The sequence below is a fragment of the Erpetoichthys calabaricus genome, chromosome 2, assembly GCF_900747795.2.
Source record: "Erpetoichthys calabaricus chromosome 2, fErpCal1.3, whole genome shotgun sequence".
Classification (NCBI taxonomy): domain Eukaryota; kingdom Metazoa; phylum Chordata; class Cladistia; order Polypteriformes; family Polypteridae; genus Erpetoichthys; species Erpetoichthys calabaricus.
Genome location: NC_041395.2, coordinates 199,335,461 through 199,359,076, shown reverse-complemented (window position 1 = coordinate 199,359,076; position 23,616 = coordinate 199,335,461). Strand labels below are relative to the sequence as shown.

Below are 23,616 nucleotides of genomic sequence, written 5' to 3'. Positions count from 1 at the left end.
TAGCTGAACATCGCTCAGCAGTAAACGATTCACCTATTGAATTTAGTCGGGGGGAGGAGGAGGACGGGGAACTGGTGGCAGTTGGGAAAAATCTAGAACCCCAATTAGATATTGAACCCGATCTCTCCAGTGAGTCTGGGGGAGACACCCCCCACAATTTCTGAGAATGGCAAGGCCCTTCCACATCCTCTCAGATTGTGAATGTCTCAGAACCCAAACTGAGTACTAGCCAGCAGCCAGATTTTGTGCGCTTGCAGCGTGCTGATAGCTCATTACAATATGCATTTAAACAGACTCACACTGCTAGTAACTCCTAATACCAAGAGCACAATACCGGGAGCTTGAAAACACCACATTTTCTAGAGAAAGATGGTTGTCTTTTCAGAGTGATTACAGACCATTTGTTGGGGGAATTTATTGAGCAGCTAGTGGTACCTGAGGGGCATAGGGAAATTCTTTTACAGCTGGCCCACTCTCACATCTTGGGAGGGCATCTGGGGGCTGATAAGACCAGAGAGCAGTTATCAAAACGATTTTATTGGCTGAACATGGGAAAGGATGTTGAACGGTTCTGTACTTCATGTCCTGACTGTCAAATCGTCTCCGCTTATAAGCCTCCTCGGGCTTCCCTTTGCCCTATGCCTATTTTGGATGTTCCATTTCAGAGGGTGGGATTAGATATTGTAGGCCCTTTACCTAAGACTAAAAATGGTTTCCAATATATGCTGGTGTTAGTTGATTATGTAACGCGATATCCAGAAGTGGCTGCTTTGAAAAAGGCCAACTCCATCTGCAGTAGCCAAAGCTCTGTGCATGATTTTTACTTGTCTTGGCATTCCTAAGGAAAGTTTGACTGACCAAGGCACACCTTTTACTTCTCGTGTGATGAAACAATTATGTAAAAGAGTCGCTATTAAGAAATTGGGCACCACTGTTTACCATCCTCAGACTAATGGTTTGACTGAACGGTTTAACAAAACCTTAAAATAAATGATCAGAAGAGTTGCTCATAATAATCCCACGACTTGGGACACCGTCCTGCCTTTTGTTTTGTTCGCGGTGTGGGAATCGCCGCAAGCATCCACTGGTTTGAGTCCGTTTGAGTTATTATTTGGCAGGCGCCCAAGAGGCATCCTAGATGTTGTATGAGAAGAATGGATAGGACATGAAACAACATCTCTCGGGGAGAGTTTTGCAGAGCGGGTAGTTTCCTTGCAAGATAGAATTTCTAGACTTTCTTCTATTGCTGTGGAGCATCAACAGCGAGAACAGGAAACACAAAAGTGTCTTTACGATAGACGCAGTCAGCTTCGCGAATTCAAACCCGGCGATCGTGTTTTAATACTGGTACCGTCTGACCCGCACAAATTCCTAGCTAAATGGCAGGGCCCAGCAGTTATCGAGGAGCGTATGGGACCAGTAAACTACAAGGTTAGAATACCAGGCCGGCGAAAACCATTCCAAATTTTACACATTAATCTCTTAAAGAAATGGCACGACCGACAAGAGGTTCACACTTCCTTGGCTGCTGTTTCTCAAACTGATGTTGTCATTGGTAACGATTTAACTGATTCACAAAAGACAGAGTTATTAAACTTGATAGAACAGAACACTGATGTTTTTTCAGACTTGCCAGGCATCACTAATTTAGCAGAACATAAAATCACCACTGAACCCAGTGTTCGAGTGCAGATGTGGCCATTTCGAATCCCGGAAGCACGAAGAAATATTGTGCGCGAAGAAGTCAAGAAGATGCTAGCGCTAGATGTAATTCGAGAAAGTAAAAGTGACTGGTGTAGTCCACTCGTGTTAGTTCCCAAGCCAGACGGTTCCATTCGCTTCTGTATCGATTTTAGGCGCTTGAATAAGGTGTCTAAATTTGATGCTTACCCAATGCCCCGGGTAGACGAACTCTTGGAAAAACTGGGTCAGGCGACCTATATTTCCACGCTAGACCTCACAAAGGGTTATTGGCAGGTGCCTCTAGAGGCTAACAGTTGTGAGAAAACAGCATTTGCAACCCCTGATGGACTTTATGAATTTACAAGACTCCCGTTTGGTCTTCATGGATCCCCTCTAACATTTCAGCGAATGATGAATCAGATACTGCGTCCACATTGTGAATATTCTGGGGCGTATCTTGATGACATGGTGATTTTCAGCAATGATTGGCATTCGCATTTAAAACGTCTTCAGGATGTACTTGATAGCCTGAAACGAGCTGGATTAACTACTAACCCTAAGAAATGTAAACTAGGTATGTCTGAGACTCATTATCTAGGTTACTCCATGGGCAGGGGTTTACTTCGTCCACAATTAAGGAAAATACAGGAGGTGCTCGCTTACCCACATCCTAAAACGCAAAAACAGGTGCGTGCTTTTCTTGGACTAGCTGGTTACTACAGAAGATTCATCCCTGACTTCGCAAATAGGGATGCTCCTCTCTCAGAGCTTACTAAAGGAAGAAAAAACCGCCCTATCATATGGACAGAACCTTGCGAGCGTTCCTTTTCAGATTTAAAAAAAGCTTTATCTTCTTATCCAGTGCTACGAAATCCCGATTTCTCTAAAGACTTTATACTACAAACGGACGCTAGTGCATTCGGAGTAGGCGCGGTCCTATCCCAGGTGGTTGATGGAACACCCTATCACATACTTGAGTAGGAAATTACTTCCCAGAGAACGCAATTATTCAACTATTGAGAAAGAATGTTTGGTGATTAAATGGGCTGTAGAAGCGCTACGCTATTACTTATGGGGACGAAAGTTCACATTAGTAACTGACCATGCTCCACTTCAATGGTTATACCGTCAAAAAGATACAAACTCCCATCTCATGAGGTGGTTCTTGGGATTACAACCTTACAGTTTTGAAGTCAGGCATCGACCTGGCTCTGAGCATATTAATGCTGATGTCCTGTCACGTCTGTTTGAACCTGGTCTGGAAGGTCGCTTGATTCATGAAAACGTGAATAAAGCTGAGGGAGGGGGTGTGAGCTGCGAAGCTGATCGCACCCCCAGAAGTTACAGACGCCCCTGGGAAAACCCCTAAGAAAACTTAGACAATTTACCTTCACATTCCTCCTTTCCCTTTTAGCCGGCTCTGTCGCATAATATGCCTCTCGCGTGGTGCTCCGCCTTCTTAAAAAGCCTGCACGGGCTTCTCTCAGCTTGTTAAACTGATTGCTTGCTTCTCCTTATCCCTCTCTCAGACATTCTCTCCTCCTGGGGAAACTGTCATCTCTATTATTATTATTATTATCTCTGACTTGTCATGGAGGAGCTCGTTTAAACTTTTGAAAAGAGACAAATGTTTGTTTGCAGTGTTTTGAATAAAGTTCCTTTCTCTTCTGCAACCTCCTGTGTCTCTGTGCAAATCTGTGACCCAAGCGTGACAGTTTTCTTTTTCCTGAAGTCCACAACGAGCTCCTTGGTCTTTTTGTGTTCAGGAGCAGGTTGTTGTCAGTGCACCATGCTGTGAGCCGCTCCACTTCGTTCCTGTAGGCGAATTCATCCTCCCCAGAGATGAGCCCCACCACAGTGGTGTCATCTGTAAATTTGATGATGGTGTTGCTGTGGTGGGTGGGGGCGCAGTCATGTTTTTACAGCATGAAGAGCAGGGGGCACAACACACAGCCCTGAGGAGAGCCGTTGCTGATGCTGATGGCCAAAGAGATCTGAGGGCCCACCTTAACCCTTTGTGTGCGGTCTGTCAGGAAGTCTTTAATCCATATACAGGTGGAATATGGAAGTCCAGGGCTAGCAGCTTGCACACCAATCTGTGAATGAGGATGGTGTTAAAAGCAGAGCTAAAATCAATAAAGAGGAGACGTGCGTAGCTCCCCTGGTGCTCCAGATGGGACAGGGTAGCATGGAGAGCAGCAGCAACAGTGTCCTCAGTAGACCTGTTAGCCCTGTAAGCAAATTGGTGTGCATCAAAGGTGAGAGGGATAAAGGACATGATATGACTCCAGACCAGTCTCTCAAAACGCTTCATTAACACCGGGGTGAGCGCTACTGGCCGATAGTCATTCAGGCATGTTATGGGTGATTTTTTTGGTAAAGAGAGTAAGATGGAGGATTTCAGACAGGGATGAACGGAGGCCTGGGACAGTGACAGGTTAAAGATCTTTGTAGAGACTCCAGCCTACTGCTCTGCACAGCTCCTCAACACACGTCCAGGGACACCATTGGGACCTGCTGCCTTCCTAGGATTGACAGCCTGGAACAAATGTCTCACCTCGTGTTCCTCCACCATAAGAGAGTGGGTGATGTTGTTGTGAGTTGCTACTGCATGTGTAACAGCTGCCTCTGGTAGTTCCATCTCAAACCGAGCAAAGAAGTGGTTCAGCTCCTCTGCCATTGAGGTGTCACCTTCAGCAGCTCCATGGCTGGTCCTGTAGTTGGTGAAGTGCTGGACTCCCTGCCAAACCTGCCTGCTGTTATTACTGTCCAGGTGCTCCTCAATCTTTCTCCTATAGTCCCTCTTAGCCTTTCTGTTGCCTCTCCTCAGGTTGGACCATGTCGTGCTGTAGAGAGCCTTGTCACCACATCTAAAGGCAGTTGTCCTTTCCTTTAGCAGCCTCTGAACCTCTCTTGTCATCTAGGGGTTCTGGTTTGGATAGACACGGATACGTTTCTCCACTGTGACAGTGTCTATGCAGGTTTTGATGTAACACAATACACTGTCGGTGTAGAGTTCCAGGTCTGGTCCTGTTGAAGCAGTCCTGCAGCTGCAGAGAGGTGTCATCAGGCCAGGTTGTGATGGATCTTGTGGTGGTAAGAGCAGATTTGCAGAGAGGGGAGTATGCAGGAATCATCAGCAGTGACATGTGGTCAGACTGGGCCAGGTGTGGAAGCTGTTTAGCTCTGTAGCCCAGCTTGATATTTGAGTAGACTTTGTCTAGTGTGTTGGCTCCTCTAGTAGCACACTTTACGTGCTGGTGGAGTTTGGGGAGCACTGCTTTTAAATCCACGTGATTAAAGTTCCCTGCGATAATGAACACTGCATCAGGGTAATGGCTGTGTTGGCTGCTAATGCTGCTGTATAAATGTCTCAGAGCCAAGTTAGCATTAACAGCTGGTGATAATGTAAACAACGGTGATCATTACCACATTGAACTCCCGCGGTACATAGATAGGTCTACATTTCACAGTCATATACTCCAAGTCAGGGGAGCAATGGCCAATGGCTAGCCACTATCACTGTGTCCATGCACCAGTTATTATTGATGTACACACACACACACACACACACACCCTGCTCTTACCGGAGTCTCTAGTCCTGTCATAGTGGCGCGATGTATAGCCTGTTAGCTCAATTGCCGAGTCTGGTATGGATGAATGAAGCCAGGTTTCTGTGAACACAAACAAGCTACTGTCCTTGATCATGCGGTCTGATGCAACCTGAAGCCTCAGTTCATCCATCTTGTTGACAATAGATCTGGCATTAGCAAGGAAAAGCCTTGGAAGTAAAGCTTTATGAGGCTGTCTCTGTAGTCTAGCTAGCGCGCCGGCCCTGCATCCTTGCTTCTGCTTCCTCTCTCTGCGCCGCCTTCATCATCTGCCTCTGGGGATGGTAATCCATGGGGAGCCGGGTGTCCTGGCTATATCCACCGGAACGCTGTGCAAGTGAATTAATTCCGCCGTAACACTTCCCTCACAGCAGACTCTGATCTTAAGAAGATCGTCTCGGTTGTAGTATATGTTCGCCCAACAGGATGTAGAACGAACTAAAATCAACACACACACACACAAAACAAAACTCTGAAGGGGAGAGTACTGAGCTGCTACAACTATGTGCGCCACCACGACAATATCTAGCCATGACAATATCTTCAAATATGCTTTGCCTAAGTTACAAATAAAGACATACAAAATATTTATCAACTTATATGCAAAATCTCACATCACAACACTTGCCTTGTGCATTACACAGCACATCTTTCTACAGTGGTCCTGAAACTGGACACCACAAGGTCCTTGAAGGGGCACTGCAAGAAGCAGAGTTAAAATAGTTTAACTCTAGAGGCACCATGGTCAACACCAATTGCTGTTCTGTTTTTAAATTTTTAATTATTTCACCAATGTTCATGGTATGCTCCTGTCCTTCTTTGAATTTTCCTAAATTGGTAAAAAAAAAAATATATATATATATATATATATATATATATATGTGTGTCCTTGATGCATATTTTTCAAAAATATGTGCACAATAGGGAATTTGCTAGGGGCTAGGAGGTAAAAAATATAAAGCCATTATATAAAAACGGTGATCTGGCCAATCCAAGTAACTTTAGAAAAGTAAGCCTGACGTGGACCATGGGTAAATTAACAGAAGCAATTATTAAGGAGCATGTTGAAAAATCACATGTTAAGCGTAGGTGTATTATCACCTAGTCAGCACAGGTTCAGAAAGGGAGCATTGTGTTTCACTAATATTCTGGAAATCGTTGAGGAAGCAACAAAAGCATATTTTCAGCAATACGTATGATATGATTTACCTTGATTTTCAGACAGCTTTTGCTATGGTACCACATGAAATGTTAGTAATAAAAGTATAATAAAAATTGACATAGACAACAGGAACAAAGAGTTACAGTGAGAGGAAACATTTTAGAATTATGTAAAGATAAAAGTGGTGTCCCTTAGTGACCAGTGGTAGGGTTGCTGCTGTTTTTAATATACATGAAACGATCTGAATAAGAATTTTAGCAACAAGGTGGTCAAGTTTTTAGATGACTTTAAATTAAGAAAAAAACGTAGATAATGAAGAGTCAAGTGAATCATGTCAGAGGGACATGTTCAACATAATTTTTGGGCATACAGTGGGTACGGAAAGTATTCAGACCCCCTTCAATTTTTCACTCTTTGTCATATTGCAGCCATTTGCTAAAATCATTTAAATTAATTTTTTCCCTCATTAATGTACACACAGCACCCCATATTGACAGACAAAAAAAAGAATTTTTGAAATTGTTGCAGATTTATTAAAAAAGAAAAACTGAAATATCACATGGTCCTAAGTATTTAGACCCTTTGCTCAGTATTTAGTAGAAGCACCCTTTTGAGCTAATACAGCCATGAGTCTTCTTGGGAAAGATGCAACAAGTTTTTCACACCTGGATTTGGGGATCCTCTGCAATTCCTCCTTGCAGATCCTCTCCAGTTCTGTCAGGTTGGATGGTAAACGTTGGTGGACAGCCATTTTTAGGTCTCTCCAGAGATGCTCAATTGGGTTTAAGTCAGGGCTCTGGCTGGGCCATTCAAGAACAGTCACAGAGTTGTTGTGAAGCCACTCCTTCGTTATTTTAGCTGTGTGCTTAGGGTCATTGTCTTGTTGGAAGGTAAACCTTCGGCCCAGTCTGAGGTCCTTAGCACTCTGGAGAAGGTTTTTGTCCAGGATATCCCTGTACTTGGCCGCATTCATCTTTCCCTCGATTGCAACCAGTCGTCCTGTCCCTGCAGCTGAAAAACACCCCCACAGCATGATGCTGCCACCGCCATGCTTCACTGTGAGTACTGTATTGGACAAGTGATGAGCAGTGCCTGGTTGTCTGCACACATACCTCAGTGCAAAACACATGACAGCCCGCATGGAATTTGCTAAAAGACACCTGAAGGACTCTGAGATGGTGAGAAATAATATTCTCTGGTCTGATGAGACCAAGATAGAACTTTTTGGCCTTAATTCTAAGCGGTATGTGTGGAGACAACCAGGCACTTCTCATCACTTGTCCAATACAGTCCCCACAGTGAAGCATGGCGGCGGCAGCATCATGCTGTGGGGGTGTTTTTCAGCTGCAGGGACAGGACGACTGGTTGCAATCGAGGGAAAGATGAATGCGGCCAAGTACAGGGATATCCTGGACAAAAACCTTCTCCAGAGTGCTAAGGACCTCAGACTGGGCCGAAGGTTTACCTTCCAACAAGACAATGACCCTAAGCACACAGCTAAAATAACGAAGGAGTGGCTTCACAACAACTCTGTGACTGTTCTTGAATGGCCCAGCCAGAGCCCTGACTTAAACCCAATTGAGCATCTCTGGAGAGACCTAAAAATGGCTGTCCACCAACGTTTACCATCCAACCTGACAGAACTGGAGAGGATCTGCAAGGAAGAATGGCAGATGATCCCCAAATCCAGGTGTGAAAAACTTGTTGCATCTTTCCCAAGAAGATTCATGGCTGTATTAGCTCAAAAGGGTGCTTCTACTAAATACTGAGCAAAGGGTCTGAAAACTTAGGACCATGTGATATTTCAGTTTTTCTTTTTTAATAAATCTGCAACAATTTCAAAAATTCTTTTTTTTATCTGTCAATATGGGGTGCTGTGTGCACATTAATGAGGGAAAAAATTAATTTAAATGATTTTAGCAAATGGCTACAATATGACAAAGTGTGAAAAATTGAAGGGGGTCTGAATACTTTCCGTACCCACTGTATTTGTAGCAGATGAAATGTAATGTAATAAATGTAATGCATTGCACATAAGAAGTAAAAATGTTGGATCTGAGTTGTGATAAAATATGCAACAGACTGAAAAAGGTTTGGGGATGGCCTCCCTGTATACTGAAAAATCAGCAGAGCAAAGAAAACATGTTTTACAAAGTGGAGTTCACAACTGAACTGGCTAACAAACTGAGACTGCTCTATAAATATAGTGGGTAGGAGGAAGAGGTGGAGTCAGGATGACCGGAACTGGAAGTGATGTGGCAGGAAAAGGAATTCTGGGTAGCAGAAATTATATCATATGGGTTGGCCGGAAGTGATGTCAGCAGGGGGTGGATCAGTGGTGATGTCACTATGAGTCATTGTCCTTGGCTGGGCTGCAGGTGTCAGGTGAGAGCGCTAACCCCCAGTCTGGCTAACAGATACCACTATTTGAGCCTGTAAACTGTTCCCCATGCACATGTGTGAGACAGAGTATACAAAAGAAGGTCTGAAACTTGAAACTACAGCTCATGAGAAGGACCTAAGAGTCATCATGGACTTGTCATTATCAACCTCCAGTCATCCCAACTAAAAGATGTTATAACAGTATGAAGTTTTTTTTTTTTATTAATATTTTTATTTTATTAATTTTCATTGTAATCATTCCATACAAACAGATCAATTTATAACCCAACAAATTTGAACACAAATCAAACCCCACCCCTGAGAAGGATAGCTCAGCTAAAGGAAAATTGCTTTAAGCTTTTTAATAAGGCAACATTAAACAAAAAAAGGGGAGAAGTAAATATCTATATAAATAAGAGATGGAGAAGGGAGTTAAATGCAATAATAGTTAATTCTCTTATTCTAAAATAATATTGATTAAATCCTGCCATGTTTTGAAAAAATTTTGTACAGATCCTCTAACTGAAAATTTGATTTTTTCCAATTTCAAATAATATAAAACATCGGTTTCCCACTGACTTATAAGAGGAGACTTAGGATTCTTCCAATTTAACAGAATAAGTCTGCGTGCCAAAAGTGTAGTGAATGCAATCACCGTTTGCTTGTCCTTCTCCAATTCAAGTCCATCTGGAAGAACACCAAACACAGCTGTTAGTGGGTTAGGAGGGATTGTGATACCAAGGCTATCTGGGAGGCACTTAAAAATTTTTGTTCAAAATGATGTTAGTTTGGTGCAGGCCCAGAACATGTGACCCAGTGAGGCAGGAGCTTGGTTGCAGCGCTCGCAGGTTGGATCCTGGCCTGGAAACATTTTGGACAATTTTAAGCGAGACAGATGAGCTCGATATATAATTTTTAGTTGAATAATTCTATGCTTTGCGCATATAGAACTCGAGTGAATTCTCTGCTTTGCTACCTTCCACTCCTTTTCTGATATATTGATTAAGAGATCTTCTTCCCAATGTCCTCTTGGATCTTTGAAAGGTAGGGACTCTAATAAGATTTTATATATTGCGGAAATAGTGTTTGTTTCCTCGGAATTGAGCAGTATTTTTTCCAGCATTGTGGAGGGTGCAAGGTGGGGGAAATCGGGCAATTTCTGTTTAACAAAATTTCTAATTTGAAGATAGTAAAAGAAATGTGTAGCTGGGAGGTTAAATTTTGAACGTAATTGTTCAAAAGATGTAAATATGTTGTCTATATAAAGATCTCTGAGCATTTTAATCCCAAAACTTTTCCAGGTATTAAAAACTGGATATACTTGCGAAGGTTGAAAGAGGTGGTTCTCTTGCAGAGGTGCCACTGATAAAAGATTTTCCATCTTAAAATGCTTTCTAATTTGGTTCCATATTCTGAGTGAGTAAAGCACAATTGGGTTATTAGTATATTTGCGATAACTTTCATTTATTGGAGAGCAGAGCAGGGAATATAAAGAAGTACTACAGGATTTTACTTCTATTGCGGACCAAGCCTGTGTATGTCCATTTATTTGTGTCCAGGTTTTTATGGCTTGTATGTTTGCTGCCCAGTAATAAAACTGAAAATTAGGTAAAGCCATGCCACCTTCTGCCTGAGGTCTTTGTAGGGTCGCTCTTCGAATACGTGGGTGTTTTGAGTTCCAAATGAATGAGGTTATTATTGAATCTAACTGTTTAAAAAACGATTTATTGATATATATTGAAATGTTTTGAAATAAAAAAAGAAGTTTAGGAAGGATATTCATCTTAACAATGTTAATTCTTCCGGCTAGAGTGAGATGAAGGGTTGACCATCTATGCAAGTCTTGCTTAATTTTTTCCATACAGACGCCAAAATTTTGTTGATAAAGAGCTTTATGTTTACTTGTGATATTTACCCCTAGGTATTTAAACTGATCTGCTATGGTAAAAGGTAGGGTGTCTAATCTAATATTATATGCTTGTGAATTCACTGGAAAGAGTATACTTTTATTCAGATTAATTCTAAGACCAGATATCTTTTGAAATTCTGTTAGTGCTGTTAAAACAGCGGGGACAGTATTTTCTGGGTCTGATATATATAAGACCATATCATCTGCATATAGAGAAATTTTCTGTTCCAGTCCTTCTCTGACAATCCCCTTTATCTGATAAGAATTTCGGCAGTGAACCGCCAGTGGTTCAATAGCGATTGCAAACAACAGTGGCGACAAGGGACATCCTTGTCTGGTACCACGTTCTAGTTTAAAGTAGTCTGAGCAAATGTTATTAATACAAACTGAAGCTTCTGGATTGGTATACAGTAGTTTGATCCAAGCACAAATATTCGGGCCAAACCCAAATTTCTCCAATGCAGTGAAAAGGTAATTCCATTCGATCATGTCAAATGCCTTTTCTGCGTCTAATGATAGTAATATCTCTGGGGTGTTTGATTTTGCTGGTGAATATATAACATTAAACAAGCGTCGGAGATTTGAAGATAGGTGTCGGCCTTTAATAAATCCAGTTTGATCTTGTGATATTACCGAGGGCAGCACTTTCTCCATCCTTCTAGCTAGGATTTTTGAGAGTATCTTAACATCATTATTCAGGAGTGAAATTGGTCTATATGATGCACATTGTAACAAGTCCTTATTTTGTTTAGGAAAGACAGTGATTAATGCTTGTCGAAATGTTTGAGGTAGTATTTGGTTGTCTCTAGCTTCTGTAAATGTTGCCAATAAGAGTGGAGCTAGCTGAGTGGAGAATTTCTTATAAAACTCTACGGGGTAACCATCAGGGCCTGATGATTTCCCGCTTTGTAGTGACTTTATAGCATCTAGTAATTCTGTTAGCGTTAGAGGTTTATCCAGTTCCTCAGCACTTAAAGCATCTATTTGTGGTATTTGTGAATTATCCAGAAATGCATTAGATTGCGTGTTGTCTTCTTTGGGCTCAGTGGAATATAAAGACTTATAGTAATCTCTAAATGTGTGCATTATTTTATTATGGTCGATGATTTCTTCTCCATTCTTGTTGGTGATTACTGGTATTGCATTGTGAACTTCTTGTTTATGAATTTGTTGAGCTAAAAGCTTATTAGCTTTTTCTCCGTGTTCATAGTAATGCTGTCTAGACTTATAAATAAGTTGTTCAGTTTCTTTAGTTGTTAAGATGTTAAGTTCTGTATGCAGAGCCTGCCTTTTCCTGTGAAGAGCTTCACTTGGACGCCTGGCTTGGTCTTCTTCTATTCTAGTAATTTCATTTCTTAGCTCTGACACTTTCTTGGTTTCTAATTTATTTCTGTGGGAAAGATATGAAATAATCTGTCCTCTTAAGAAGGCCTTTAGAGTTTCCCAGAGTGTTCCTGCAGAAACCTCTGTGGACGTGTTTGTCTCTAGGAAGAAGCTGATTTGTTTAGATATAAATTCTATGCAGTTCTCGTCTGCCAATAAAAGAGGGTTAAGACGCCATCTGCGAGGTGAGTGTGAGGGGCTTAATGATTTTAGCTCCAAGACTAGAGGGGCATGGTCAGAGATAACAATTGTGTCATATTTGCATGATTTAATTGTAGGCAGGAAATTATTATCTATAAAAAAATAATCAATTCTTGAGTAGCTATAATGCACTGGTGAGTAGAATGAATATGTTCTTGAGTTTGGGTTAAGAAACCTCCAGGGGTCTGATAAGTTGTGATCATTCAAAAACTGTGTAATTATCTTTGCAGTATTAGATGTCGTCCCTCCTGTCCCAGGAGTCCTATCTAAGAGTGGATTTAAAACACAATTAAAGTCCCCAGCCATTATAATTTTATGAGTGTTCACATTGGGAATGGATGCAAATAGATTTTGCATGAATTCCTTATCATCAACATTGGGTGCATAAACATTTATCAAAATCATTTTACTGTTATATAAGTTGCCCATGACCATCACATATCTCCCTTCAGGGTCTGACACTACATCTGATGCTACAAATGGAACTGTTCTATGTATGAGAATTCCCACCCCTCTAGTTTTCTTTATAAAGCTAGAATGAAACATTTGGCCAGTCCAGTCTTTTTGTAATCTGAACTGATCCTTGGTTAGTAAGTGGGTCTCCTGTAGAAATACTATTTTAGCGTTTAAGCCTGTTAGGTGAGAGCATACTTTCTTTCTCTTTAATTTGTGATTCACGCCTTTAACATTCCAGCTCACAAAGTTAACTGTCCCATCATGGAGACATTGATTCTGAGTTTTTAATGTCATTTATAGTTTTAATTGGTAATATGGCAGTTTTAATCTTAGTTTCAAGATTCCCCATGAGTTATTGCATTTTAGCCTGTTGTGGCATTGATATTTATAATTATAAGAATTACAAGAATAGATTAGATATAACCTGCTCTCCTTCTCTCCCCCCTTTATCCCCCCACCCCCCCCCCATTTTGCCTCCCCACATGAGGCTAGATCCCACTTCGCGATGTTCCAGTCCTCTGACATACGAAGAGACAGAGCACGTCCAAAACAAAACAAACCCCACCCTGCAGCGGCGTTACAGAATTAAAACAGAGATATCTTTTGCAGTTAAATTCTTAATACTATCTGCCGAAAATGTTCTCATTAACAATATTTAAGCTTGAAATAATCTTCAGCGCTTTTAAGTTAAGATATTAAGATTAAAAAAAAAAAAGAAACAACCCTGGGAATGATTTTAAAAACTAGTCTAGGATAAACCTGGTAATTCCTACTGTAATAGTATAATGGTAATTGTATAAATAGTAGAACAAGCAATAAACCAAGGGTATGAAGTTAAACAGTCTACTTTAAAGTATAGTAAAATAAAAAAAAAATTAAAAAAAAAAACGAATCCTACTTTAATTACTTCCACATTTTCACACTCACGTCTATAACTCTGATTAAAACATAAACATATAAAGTCCAGATAAAAAAAAAAAAAAAAAAAAAAAAAAAAGGGATGTATAATTATAATACCAGTCTCTTTAAACATGGATCCAGAGAGCAGATCATAGGTCCTTCCCGTGCCTTGATAGAATATGGCTCCTTATTAACTTTCAAAAAAGTGTCGGAAACAGCTTCTTTAGTTCTTTTTCAGCTTCTTCTTTGCTGAAGAAAATATAATGTCGATCTTGAACTTCCACTTTCAGTTTGGCAGGATACAAGAGGCTGTATTTGATATCGGCTTTCCGTAGCATCCTTTTAATGTCGATGTAGGATCTGCGTTTTGCAGCTGTTGATGGTGAGAAGTCGGGAAAAATACGAATAAGATTATTTTCGAATATAATCTCTTGCTTGTGTCTGAGAAGTGCCATCACATCAAGCTTACATCGTAGTCGCTCGAAGCGGACAATAAAAGACCTAGGTTTAAAGGCGCTTGGTATCTTTGTGCGATAAGCCGTGGCTATCTCAATGTCGAGTTTAAAGTCATCTCCAATTATTTTAGACAGTAATTCTACTGCAAATTTCACTGGGCTTGAGCTTTCTCGTTTCTCAATTCTTATATTATTTCTTCTGCACCCATCCTTCAGGGCTGCAAGTCTGTCTCCAAGTTTTTTGCATTCCGAGTTCGCAGCTGTGGCTTTTTCATTGGCGTTAGACGCCAGTTGTTCCGCTGTTTCCACTCGAGCCGTGAATCCCTGCTTAACGTCTTCCAGCTGATCTGAAACGTCATTAATATGGTCATCAAGCCTTTTCAGTTTGGAATTAGTTTCTTCAATGTGTTCCACTAATTTCTCCAACATGCCTTTAAAGTTCACGTCAAAACGTTTAAATAGACGCGTTTCCTTATCTTTGCTATCCTTCTTGAGCTCAATGGCCACCTTCTTAAGATCATTCGTGTTATCTTTCTTAAGCTCATTCATGGCCGTAACCATCGCAGTGGCCAGTGTAGCGATCATCTCTTTTAGTTCGGACAGTTCGCTTCGGCATTCGTGCTCCGCGAGTGAAAATGCAGCTCCTGTTACAGGCTCGCGATGAGTAGATGAGAGCACGTCCTGCAGAGCCCTTTCTAGTCTCGAATGATCCTCAGAAATCGGCGATCCATCGCGACCTGTATCACTTGCACCTTCGCTCCCATTTTCACTCTCGACTGGAGACGATACAATGGAGCGGGGTCCCAGGAATTCTGCGCACTCGTCTGCCTGTTCCAGGTCAGTCTCAGTGAGGCCATACCTTACACTTGCACTCAGGCCGGAAGTCTGTCCAGACTTTGATACAGCTTTAAGTTTCTTTTCTGGTTCTTTCTGACTTTTCTTCTTGTTACTCATGCTTGTATATTGTAGTGGAAGTTCCTTGGTCGGGTTAAATACAGGATACCTCTAAATAATATGAAATACGTGGGAAAATAAAGCCGCTGCTAGCGGAGCTCTGCTTCAGACGTCCATCTCCTATAAACGGACGAAACCAACAGTATGAAGTTTTTGAAAGAATTTTTTATATCGAGAATTTTCATCCCAGAATGTTATAATAACTTCATTTTAAATTATATTGGTTTTCCAAAATAATGGTAGATGCTCGATCCTAACAGAGATAAGACATATTTTAGAGGCAATTTTGTTAATATAAATATATTTAATTATTGTTTTATCTTGTTGTTTCTTTAAATTTTTTTTATGTAGCACTTTGAGGTTTACTACAAATGTAAAGTGCCTTATAAATAAAATGAATTATTATTATTATCCATCCATCCATCCATTATCCAACCCGCTATATCCGAACTACAGGGTCACGGGGTTCTGCTGGAGCCAATCCCAGCCAACACAGGGCGCAAGGCAGGAAACAAACCCCGGGCAGGGCGTTAGCCCACCGCAGGGCACGCATGCACACACACGCACACACACACACACGGACACACACCAAGCATGCACTAGGGACAATTTAGAATCGCCAATGCACCTAACCTGCATGTCTGTGGACAGTGGGAGGAAACCGGAGTACCCGGAGGAAACCCCACACCGACACGGGGAGAACATGCAAACTCCACGCAGGGAGGATCCGGGAAGCGAACCTGGGTCTCCTAACTGCGAGGCAGCAGCGCTACCCACTGCTTATTCTAGACCAAAATTCATTTTTACTGCTCTGGTTTGTTTTTTAGAAATGACCGTAACTGTAATGAAACACCATTTAACAGTACTAGTGGTTTCATAAAACATCAGGCAAGATACAGATATAAAAGAAACGTGTTACTGTAATTGGTCATTGTTTTTTGCTTATTTAATTATTTTCTTCTGTGGCTTCACATAATAATAGTCTTTTTCACTCCCTTGGGTGAACAAAAGAAGTCTTTGCCCCTTGTTCCATTGTTACTCCTTTTCCCTTGGTTATTCTACTTTGTCTTGCCCATTGTTTTGATTTGTAAGCAGAGTGCTGATGGCAGACTGTTTTTTGTGTTGCAATTTCATGCTCTAGTATTAAAAAAAGCTAAAAATCTTAAATGCGTTCTTTGGGTACTTTATTTTTGACCCCATTTTCAAAGTAAGGTTTTAGTTCTACTGTATTTAGAGAGAGAGGAAAATGAATCCTATCTTAGAGATCTTTTTTCAGCAATATACTTTGTCTCTTACAGTTTCATGGGGCCTCTATGACAGTTTTTTACTAGCACAAAGAGCTGAACAAATATGTATCCAAAGAGGTTGAAAACAGTGTTCTTTTGTGTCTGTGATGAGCAAAGCCAAGCCCATTAGTAACGAATATAGTTATATGCCATGTTTAGGTGATTCATGCTTAAAGCTGAGGGCCATAGGAAAACAAATGGGTAATAATGTTCTAGAAATTACCTAAACCAGCTCCAGTAATAAATCTTACATTTTTAGCACTATTATTTCACAGGTTCTCATTTGTTTTCTGGCTCTTTTGGGCGGGGGGGGGATCAACCTTTAAAGTTTGTTTTGATTGGTGCCACTCCATGTAGGTTGTGCATTACCTTCCACTACACAAGTGCTTCTTAATCTTTATGGTTTCCGACTCTCATGACCTAGTTTTGCCTTGTTAAGTACATTGACAACTCTCTAGCAGCAATTGCAAACCACCACCTTGATTGAATGAGCGCAATTGGGTGTCCCCCTTGGTGAAACGAGGTCGCTTAGAAACAGGGAAACACATCGCACAGTGCTGTCGACCACTTAGGTCACCCACCATGATTCAGTCGCAACCCATCAACACCCACTCGCAAACCAACAATGGCAATCCATGACCCATTGGCAACAACCTGAATTGTGATTCTGGCTTAGGCAGCTCACATGCAAATTGCGAAATCCAGTGCTTGAGAAACCCTGCCTTATATGGACACTGAGACTCTAAGATCGGTGTGTGCTACTCCGTTCTGACAGTTAAAAGTATGCATACCAGTGACCCACACCAGACCCACAGTGTCTCAATTACATTAACCCCATGCACTTTGTCACCTCCATATGGCTAATTTGACATACGACAAAATGGCCAGTCCCAAATGGTGCTGCACATCGGCATGTGACAGTACTTACAGAATGAAACATGGATTACTCACTGTTCTTTGAATAAATTCAGCATTTGTCTTCTATAATCCATTAGACATTCTCTGGTTTTATGGAAAGCTCAGACATCTTTTTTTTTTTCTGTCCATTTACATTGTTGAGCATCATGATAGTAACAGGCTAAGCGAGTGGTTACCAAACTCTGTGGCTGCAGAGTTTTCTTCCAACCAATTTCTGTTTTTAATTGGATTCCTAGCCTAATTAAGTTAGATGTTATTCCCCAGTTTCTGTGTTTTGGTGTCAATGCAGAAGTTACAAAACTAAGTTTTGTAATTTTAATTAAAATGTACTAAGCATGTTTGTGGGGATAATGTAGTGTTTTTTTTCTTTTGAACAATATTTTCATCCTGATTTTTATTTCTGCCTTTCCTGGTTTTCTGGGTATTTAATTCATTATTTACTAATTTGTGGGCTTGATGCTGAATTAGTTGCAGCCTTTCATCATTTAGAGTTGTTTGCCCAGGTGTTAGCTATGCTTGTTGTTAATTGTCATTATTAGGATACAATGAAGGGAGCAAACTACACAGAAAAAGGGCAAAATAATAGGAAAACAACAAAAGAGTGTTAAGCATTTAAAGCTATAGCAAATATAGAAACATTTCAGCTACAGTGGGTCCCTAGTACTGAGTCTGGGAACTACTGCGCTAAGCAGTCTAACTGAAACTTTCCTATTCTCAGTTAATTTCCAGGTACTCACACGCCAGTAAAGATAATTAGTTATTTCAGCATGTCCTAGGTTTGTGGATCTGTGTCTTCACAATGGTTCAAGTAACTTTTTTTTCTGAGAGAGACTGTGAAACTTCCCCAAACTGGATGTCATCCAAGATTAAAAACACTATTGTTTTCACCCACAATCTCCATATGCTGATTGTTACTGTACCTGAATTTCACCTTTCATCTGCATGCATTAACGTTGATTTTATTTCTGCATCGAGCCTACTTCATAGCTGTATAGCCTATCGCGCAGCCTGAAGTGCATCTTCTCAAAAAATGTGACAATGTGTTGCATCAATGACTAGTTTTGTTAATTATGCATTTCCTGAAACTCATTTCCATTCATTTTCTGCTATTTTGAATTAACATGGAGCAGATCAAGGAAAGACTTGTCGAAAAAGTGCACATTTATATGATACATTATCACAACACTACAAAGATCAGATGGCAGCCAATTCATGAAATATTGGCTAACATTGGTTAGGAAGTTGCCAAATGCTTAAAAAAGTGGAAAAATGTGAGGGACAAATATGTTTGCCAACAAAAGAAAATGTGTAGCAATAGGAGTGGGGATCCTGGAGGGTAAAAACTGCCAGCTATTTATCATTCACTTTCTTGTATGCTACAAACACCGCCAGTTAGTGTTCAGGCATGTGCCTGCAGTATGGTTTAAACACATCATTATGAACTGCTTTCTACAGCATAGGCTAAATACAAAGTTTAAATTCGCCTTTATCTGCAAATGGTGACTCCACATGGCTTTTGTTGTTCTGTGTGTGATTAATCTATGTTGATTACCCAGCCATCAAGCACTTGCCTACATTTGCCAGTTCTAGGTCTGTCTGTTTTTTGACCCCTCTGTTACAGGTAAGCTTCTCTTGATTTTTCACATGGACCGTCAAAGTCAGATTTTCTCTCTGTCATGCCCACTCTGCTTTGGGAAAATTACAAGGGGAAAGCAATCCAGGATCTCAAACTCATGCAAGTCATTCCACCGCACCAAAGTCATGATCCTAAGAAAAAAGATGTTTTTTTATTTCTAGCCTCTTGGCTAATCAAGTGGCATTGTAACTGACTACTGTTTTATTTTGTTCTTGTTCTCAAAGTGTAAAAATAGAAAAAAATATTTTGCTATTGTTAATGCAGTTAAATGGCTATTAGGACATTTAACCCTTTTGTTTGGACATGTACCTGAATCGTTTTATAACCATTTATCTTTCAGGCTTCTTGTCTTAAATCTGTGTAGGCCATCCTAAAGCCAAACCAACCCCTGTCTTAAAATAATGCTGAAAATTTAAATTCTCTCATTTCTGTTTGTCTTCGGCTTGCCAGGGCTTGGGAGGAGTTTCATGGTCTTGTGAACACTGCTGGTGGCCGTTGACTAAATGTCCTGTCCAAGGTAGGAATTTTTTGTTTCTTCCATATCATTTTGTCTGTGTCTGATCTCTTTACCTATATAAATTCCTCTGTTTGCATGTGTGTGTATATATATATTTATCCTTTGGCATCTTTTTCTTAATTAAGTGGTTTAATTGAGAAAATCTCTCTGCCTTCATCCTTTTTTTACACTACTCCTCACTATAATTTGTTTTCCTCACTTTGGTTTTCAAAATGATTTAGGTAACAGCTAAAGTTTGAAGTGTATTTATTTAAAGATAAGTTCTAAAAGTAATTTTTTGAAAACATTATAGGAACTAGCAGATATAAAGAGAAAGAGAAGCCGATTGCCAGTAAAAAGAGATCACATGAATTCATTCACGTTTTTGCCATTTTTGTGACTCTTAAGCTGTATCTATTGCATATATTGTCAACAGTTTTTTTTCTAGAGAAGAATGATGAAAAGATGTTTTTGAGAAAGCATTGATTTTTTTTAATATGTTGGATAATGGTATATGATTATTATGTTGGAGAGTCAAGATGTTCCATGCACCTCCCTGGATGGGCTGCCTCAAATTGGGACCCAAGTGCTGTTATGCAGTAAGTGATGCCTCAGCACCACACCAGTTTCAAATCCCCAACAGGTCTGACCCCATTGGCTTTCCGGCAGTTTCCACTCTTCCGGGGCAGAGGCTCCTGAGGGCTTTTCCCCATTCCCTTCATAATGCAAGCAGGCCCGGCAGTGAAATTCATGTCTCAGGTGACTCTTCCTATGACGTCAGATTGGGAGAGCATGGGGGTCATGATGTCGCTGGAAGTGGTTGTGTGGCACTCCCAAAATCTCTGCAAAAGGATGAAAGTCCAAGTCTTTAGAGTCCTGGCGCTTCCTGTTTTGCTTTATGGTTGTGAGACATGGATGCTATTCAGTGACCTGAGATCGGTACTGTGTCTCTTCGATCTCTTTGGTTTGACTTTGTGTCAAACGAGCAGTTGCTCACGGAGTCCCAAATGAGGCACATTAGCTGCATTGTGAAGGAGCATCAGTTATGGTACTACAGCCACGTAGCACATTTTCCCGAGGGTGATCCAGCTCACAGGACCCTCATTGTTGTGGACCTGAGCGACTGGACCAAACCAAGGGGACAACCACGTAACACCTGCCTGTGGCTGATAGATGGTCATTTCTGGGGAGTGGTGCTGGACCACATGTCTGCCTGGGGGGTGGTGCCAACCGGAATCCCAAGCTGTTTTGTTGTGTGGTGGGTGTGGCAACACACTGTACCAGTGCTTGCTCCCCAAACTGACCTGATCTGATCTGAGCAATGGTATATTAACAAAGTGTGTTTATCTATGATCAGCTAGACTTAGATTCACATATGACAAAAGTGAACTTGTAGGACTGCCACATGCAGTTGTCCAACTGGAGTGTGAAATCATCAAAGATATAAAGAGAAGTCCTTAGCAGTCTGAAATTTAACTCTTATGCAAATCCCTCCAACGTATGTCAGGAAAGTGGCCCCATAACTTGTGGACCACAGGAAAAAACATTTACTGATTGATATGATTGAATATATGAGAAAAGTTGTTGGCTGCTTCAGGTTGTTTATGATACAAATCTCAAACATACTATCTTAAGTTCATAATATTTTGACCACAATAAATTAAACAAAACGGCACTTTCACATTAAGATTGCTGATTTATGTACTTTAATGATATTGAATTGTCCTTTTATGATGATGCTTTTCTGCTGTATGTTATAATTATGCATGGTATTTTGCTTTTAATTGCATTTACAAATGAGTAAGCAGGAATACAAAATACATTGAAAGTTTTTACATTTGGTTATTCTAGTGCCCTTTGTATGTAATCACCTCTGCTTGCAGCTTCTTATGCCTTTATTGCTTACAGTTTCTGGTTGATTCCGATCCCATTTAAAAATCTGTGTTAATCTCATTCAGAAATCTGTAATTGTATTGTCATTTAACTTAGTAGTTACTAATAATCACAGAAACAAAACTGTCTTTTTATTTAGATTTTAAATAATCTGGTAAAATTATTATTTAAAATAAATAGTTATTTCATAAATTGCACATTGTTTTTATAATCTGCACTATCATGAAAGTAAATTAACTTTTTTGAACTGTCTTTTAACACCTCTGATGCTGGCATGTCTTTGGTCTTTATTCTTTGTCCCCTGTTGGTCCTATTGAGCCATCCTAGTGATGAGGCAACATTGCAAAGTTTGCTTCGATTTAAGTTTGGGAAAATCAAGGAAACTTTTGCAATATTCATGGAACTTGGCGACGTGCATTTAAGTCAATGGGGAAGGAGTGACTGAACTAGTTTTGAGTGGATTATAATGATGCAGTGGGCTTTTATGTGTCCATAGGGGCTAGGGAAAAGTCTGCCAAGTATGCTGGACTGATTATTGTGGCAAAATATGTGATATGAGCTGTAAAGGCAGCCGATCTAAACACTACAACGCTTCAATCAACAAAAGACATAGAGGAACTGAATACCACAAACAAATACAACAAACAGCCACAAAACAGCAATAAGTGAATAAAATATACAGTAGCTCATTGTGGTCACAGAGTTCCACTCTTAGTGCGCACATTGGCCATGCCATGATATGCTGGCTCATTCCATTGTTTGAAGTTGTGGCTCCAGCACAGCTGGCACATCCTTTTATCCTTTTGTTGCTTCCTCAGTAGTCCAGCATATTAATGAAACATATACTCCCCCATCTGAACCCTTTACTAATACACCTGTGCAAATGACACAGAAAAGGTGAATTACTAGGAAAATAACAAATTAAAGTTGAGCATTTAATGCTGTTGCAAAATACAAATACTTCTAAATTTTGATAAGTCTAAATCTCACGAGTGTGAATTTCAGAATGAAAGACAAAAAATTAACTAATTAAAATATGAGGTTGGTGAGAGATAAAATGATGCACTTATGTGAAACTGGTTGGAAGAAAAGCATGTGACCCACAAGAGTCAATTTTCAGATCTACTGCTAAAAACTAAATTTTATACACAACACAGAAATAATACACTAAGTACATAGTAGTTCAGGTGGAACATTTATGAATACATACATCGGATGCAGACAAAATACTGTTTCAGAAATGTTATGCTGCATTCTTTTTTGACCTTTTTTGAATACACCTTTTATCTTCCTTCTGTTTTATAACCCTTGCCTTCACCACAACTGTCTCTGACCCTCTGGATTTCTGGTTGTGCTGCACTCTGTATGTATGTATGTATGAATGTATGCATGTGTCTGTTTTTTAAGTGTAAGCTGTCATTTTAAGTTCTTTCTAAAATCCATATATCTTTCTTTTATATCCTAGAGACAATCGAAGTTTGGTATACAAAGCTTACATTGTGAAGACTGCACCTTCTTTATTTTTCTCCCAGGCCTGGAGCAAAGCAGAACTTTGAATGGTTTAAACCTGTTGCCATGTGTGCACCAGTCCTTTGAAAGGTCTCTGCATATTGGTGACCTCTGTAGGCAATAATTCCTGCTGAAGATTCTTTTAAAATAATTAAAGGACTTGAGTATATCATGAGAAAGATTGGTTGAAATCGTGACTTGAAATTCCCAAGTAAAACTAAATATAAAATGTTAAAATATTTGCAGACTCTTTAGTTTCTTTGTAATGGTTCTTGAAAGAAACTGCTACTTTACATGTTCTGAGGTATTTTGTTTACAGTAACATTGGAAATGTATAAATATTTTTCTGCTTGATTAAAAAAAAATTAAGAGAAGATGAGACAAAATGAAACGAGTGGCACATATTTTGTGCAGAAGCCATGCTTGTGATTTTAGTATATAATGATTAGAATTCTGCCTCACTGCAGCAGATATTCTTTCTTGCAGATGATGGAAACATTCATATTTTAAGTATAAAGAAAAGTCCTTAAGCCTGTAGCATATTACATGACCATTAGTCGGAGGGCTATAAAACTTGACAACTGCAATTATTGATCTTGTCACCTGAGGATGTCAGATTACACCACACAAATATTGTAGAGCATGGCAAATTAAGTCAGTGTAACATTACATGACTTCTAGTCTCAGGGGATGTCAGCCTTGGTGAGTGCAGTTGCAAGTTCAATTTTATCCCTTTTTTTCCTTTTTCCATTCTATCGTGTTACATAAAACATAAGACATCA

General features: G+C 40.1%; 1 protein-coding gene across 2 annotated transcripts in view; it reads left to right on the top strand.

Moving 5' to 3' along the window:
• eif4e2 (eukaryotic translation initiation factor 4E family member 2) overlaps nucleotides 1-23,255 on the top strand; it is a 74,949-nt gene extending 51,694 nt beyond the window's left edge. For both annotated transcript variants that reach the window (XM_028795012.2, XM_028795013.2), the window contains 2 exons: nucleotides 19,387-19,453; nucleotides 22,791-23,255. In XM_028795012.2, coding sequence (XP_028650845.1) covers nucleotides 19,387-19,435 — 49 coding nt within the window. In that variant the 3' untranslated portion in view covers nucleotides 19,436-19,453; nucleotides 22,791-23,255. The remainder of the gene's footprint in view (nucleotides 1-19,386; nucleotides 19,454-22,790) is intronic.
• Nucleotides 23,256-23,616: the final 361 nt, after the last annotated feature.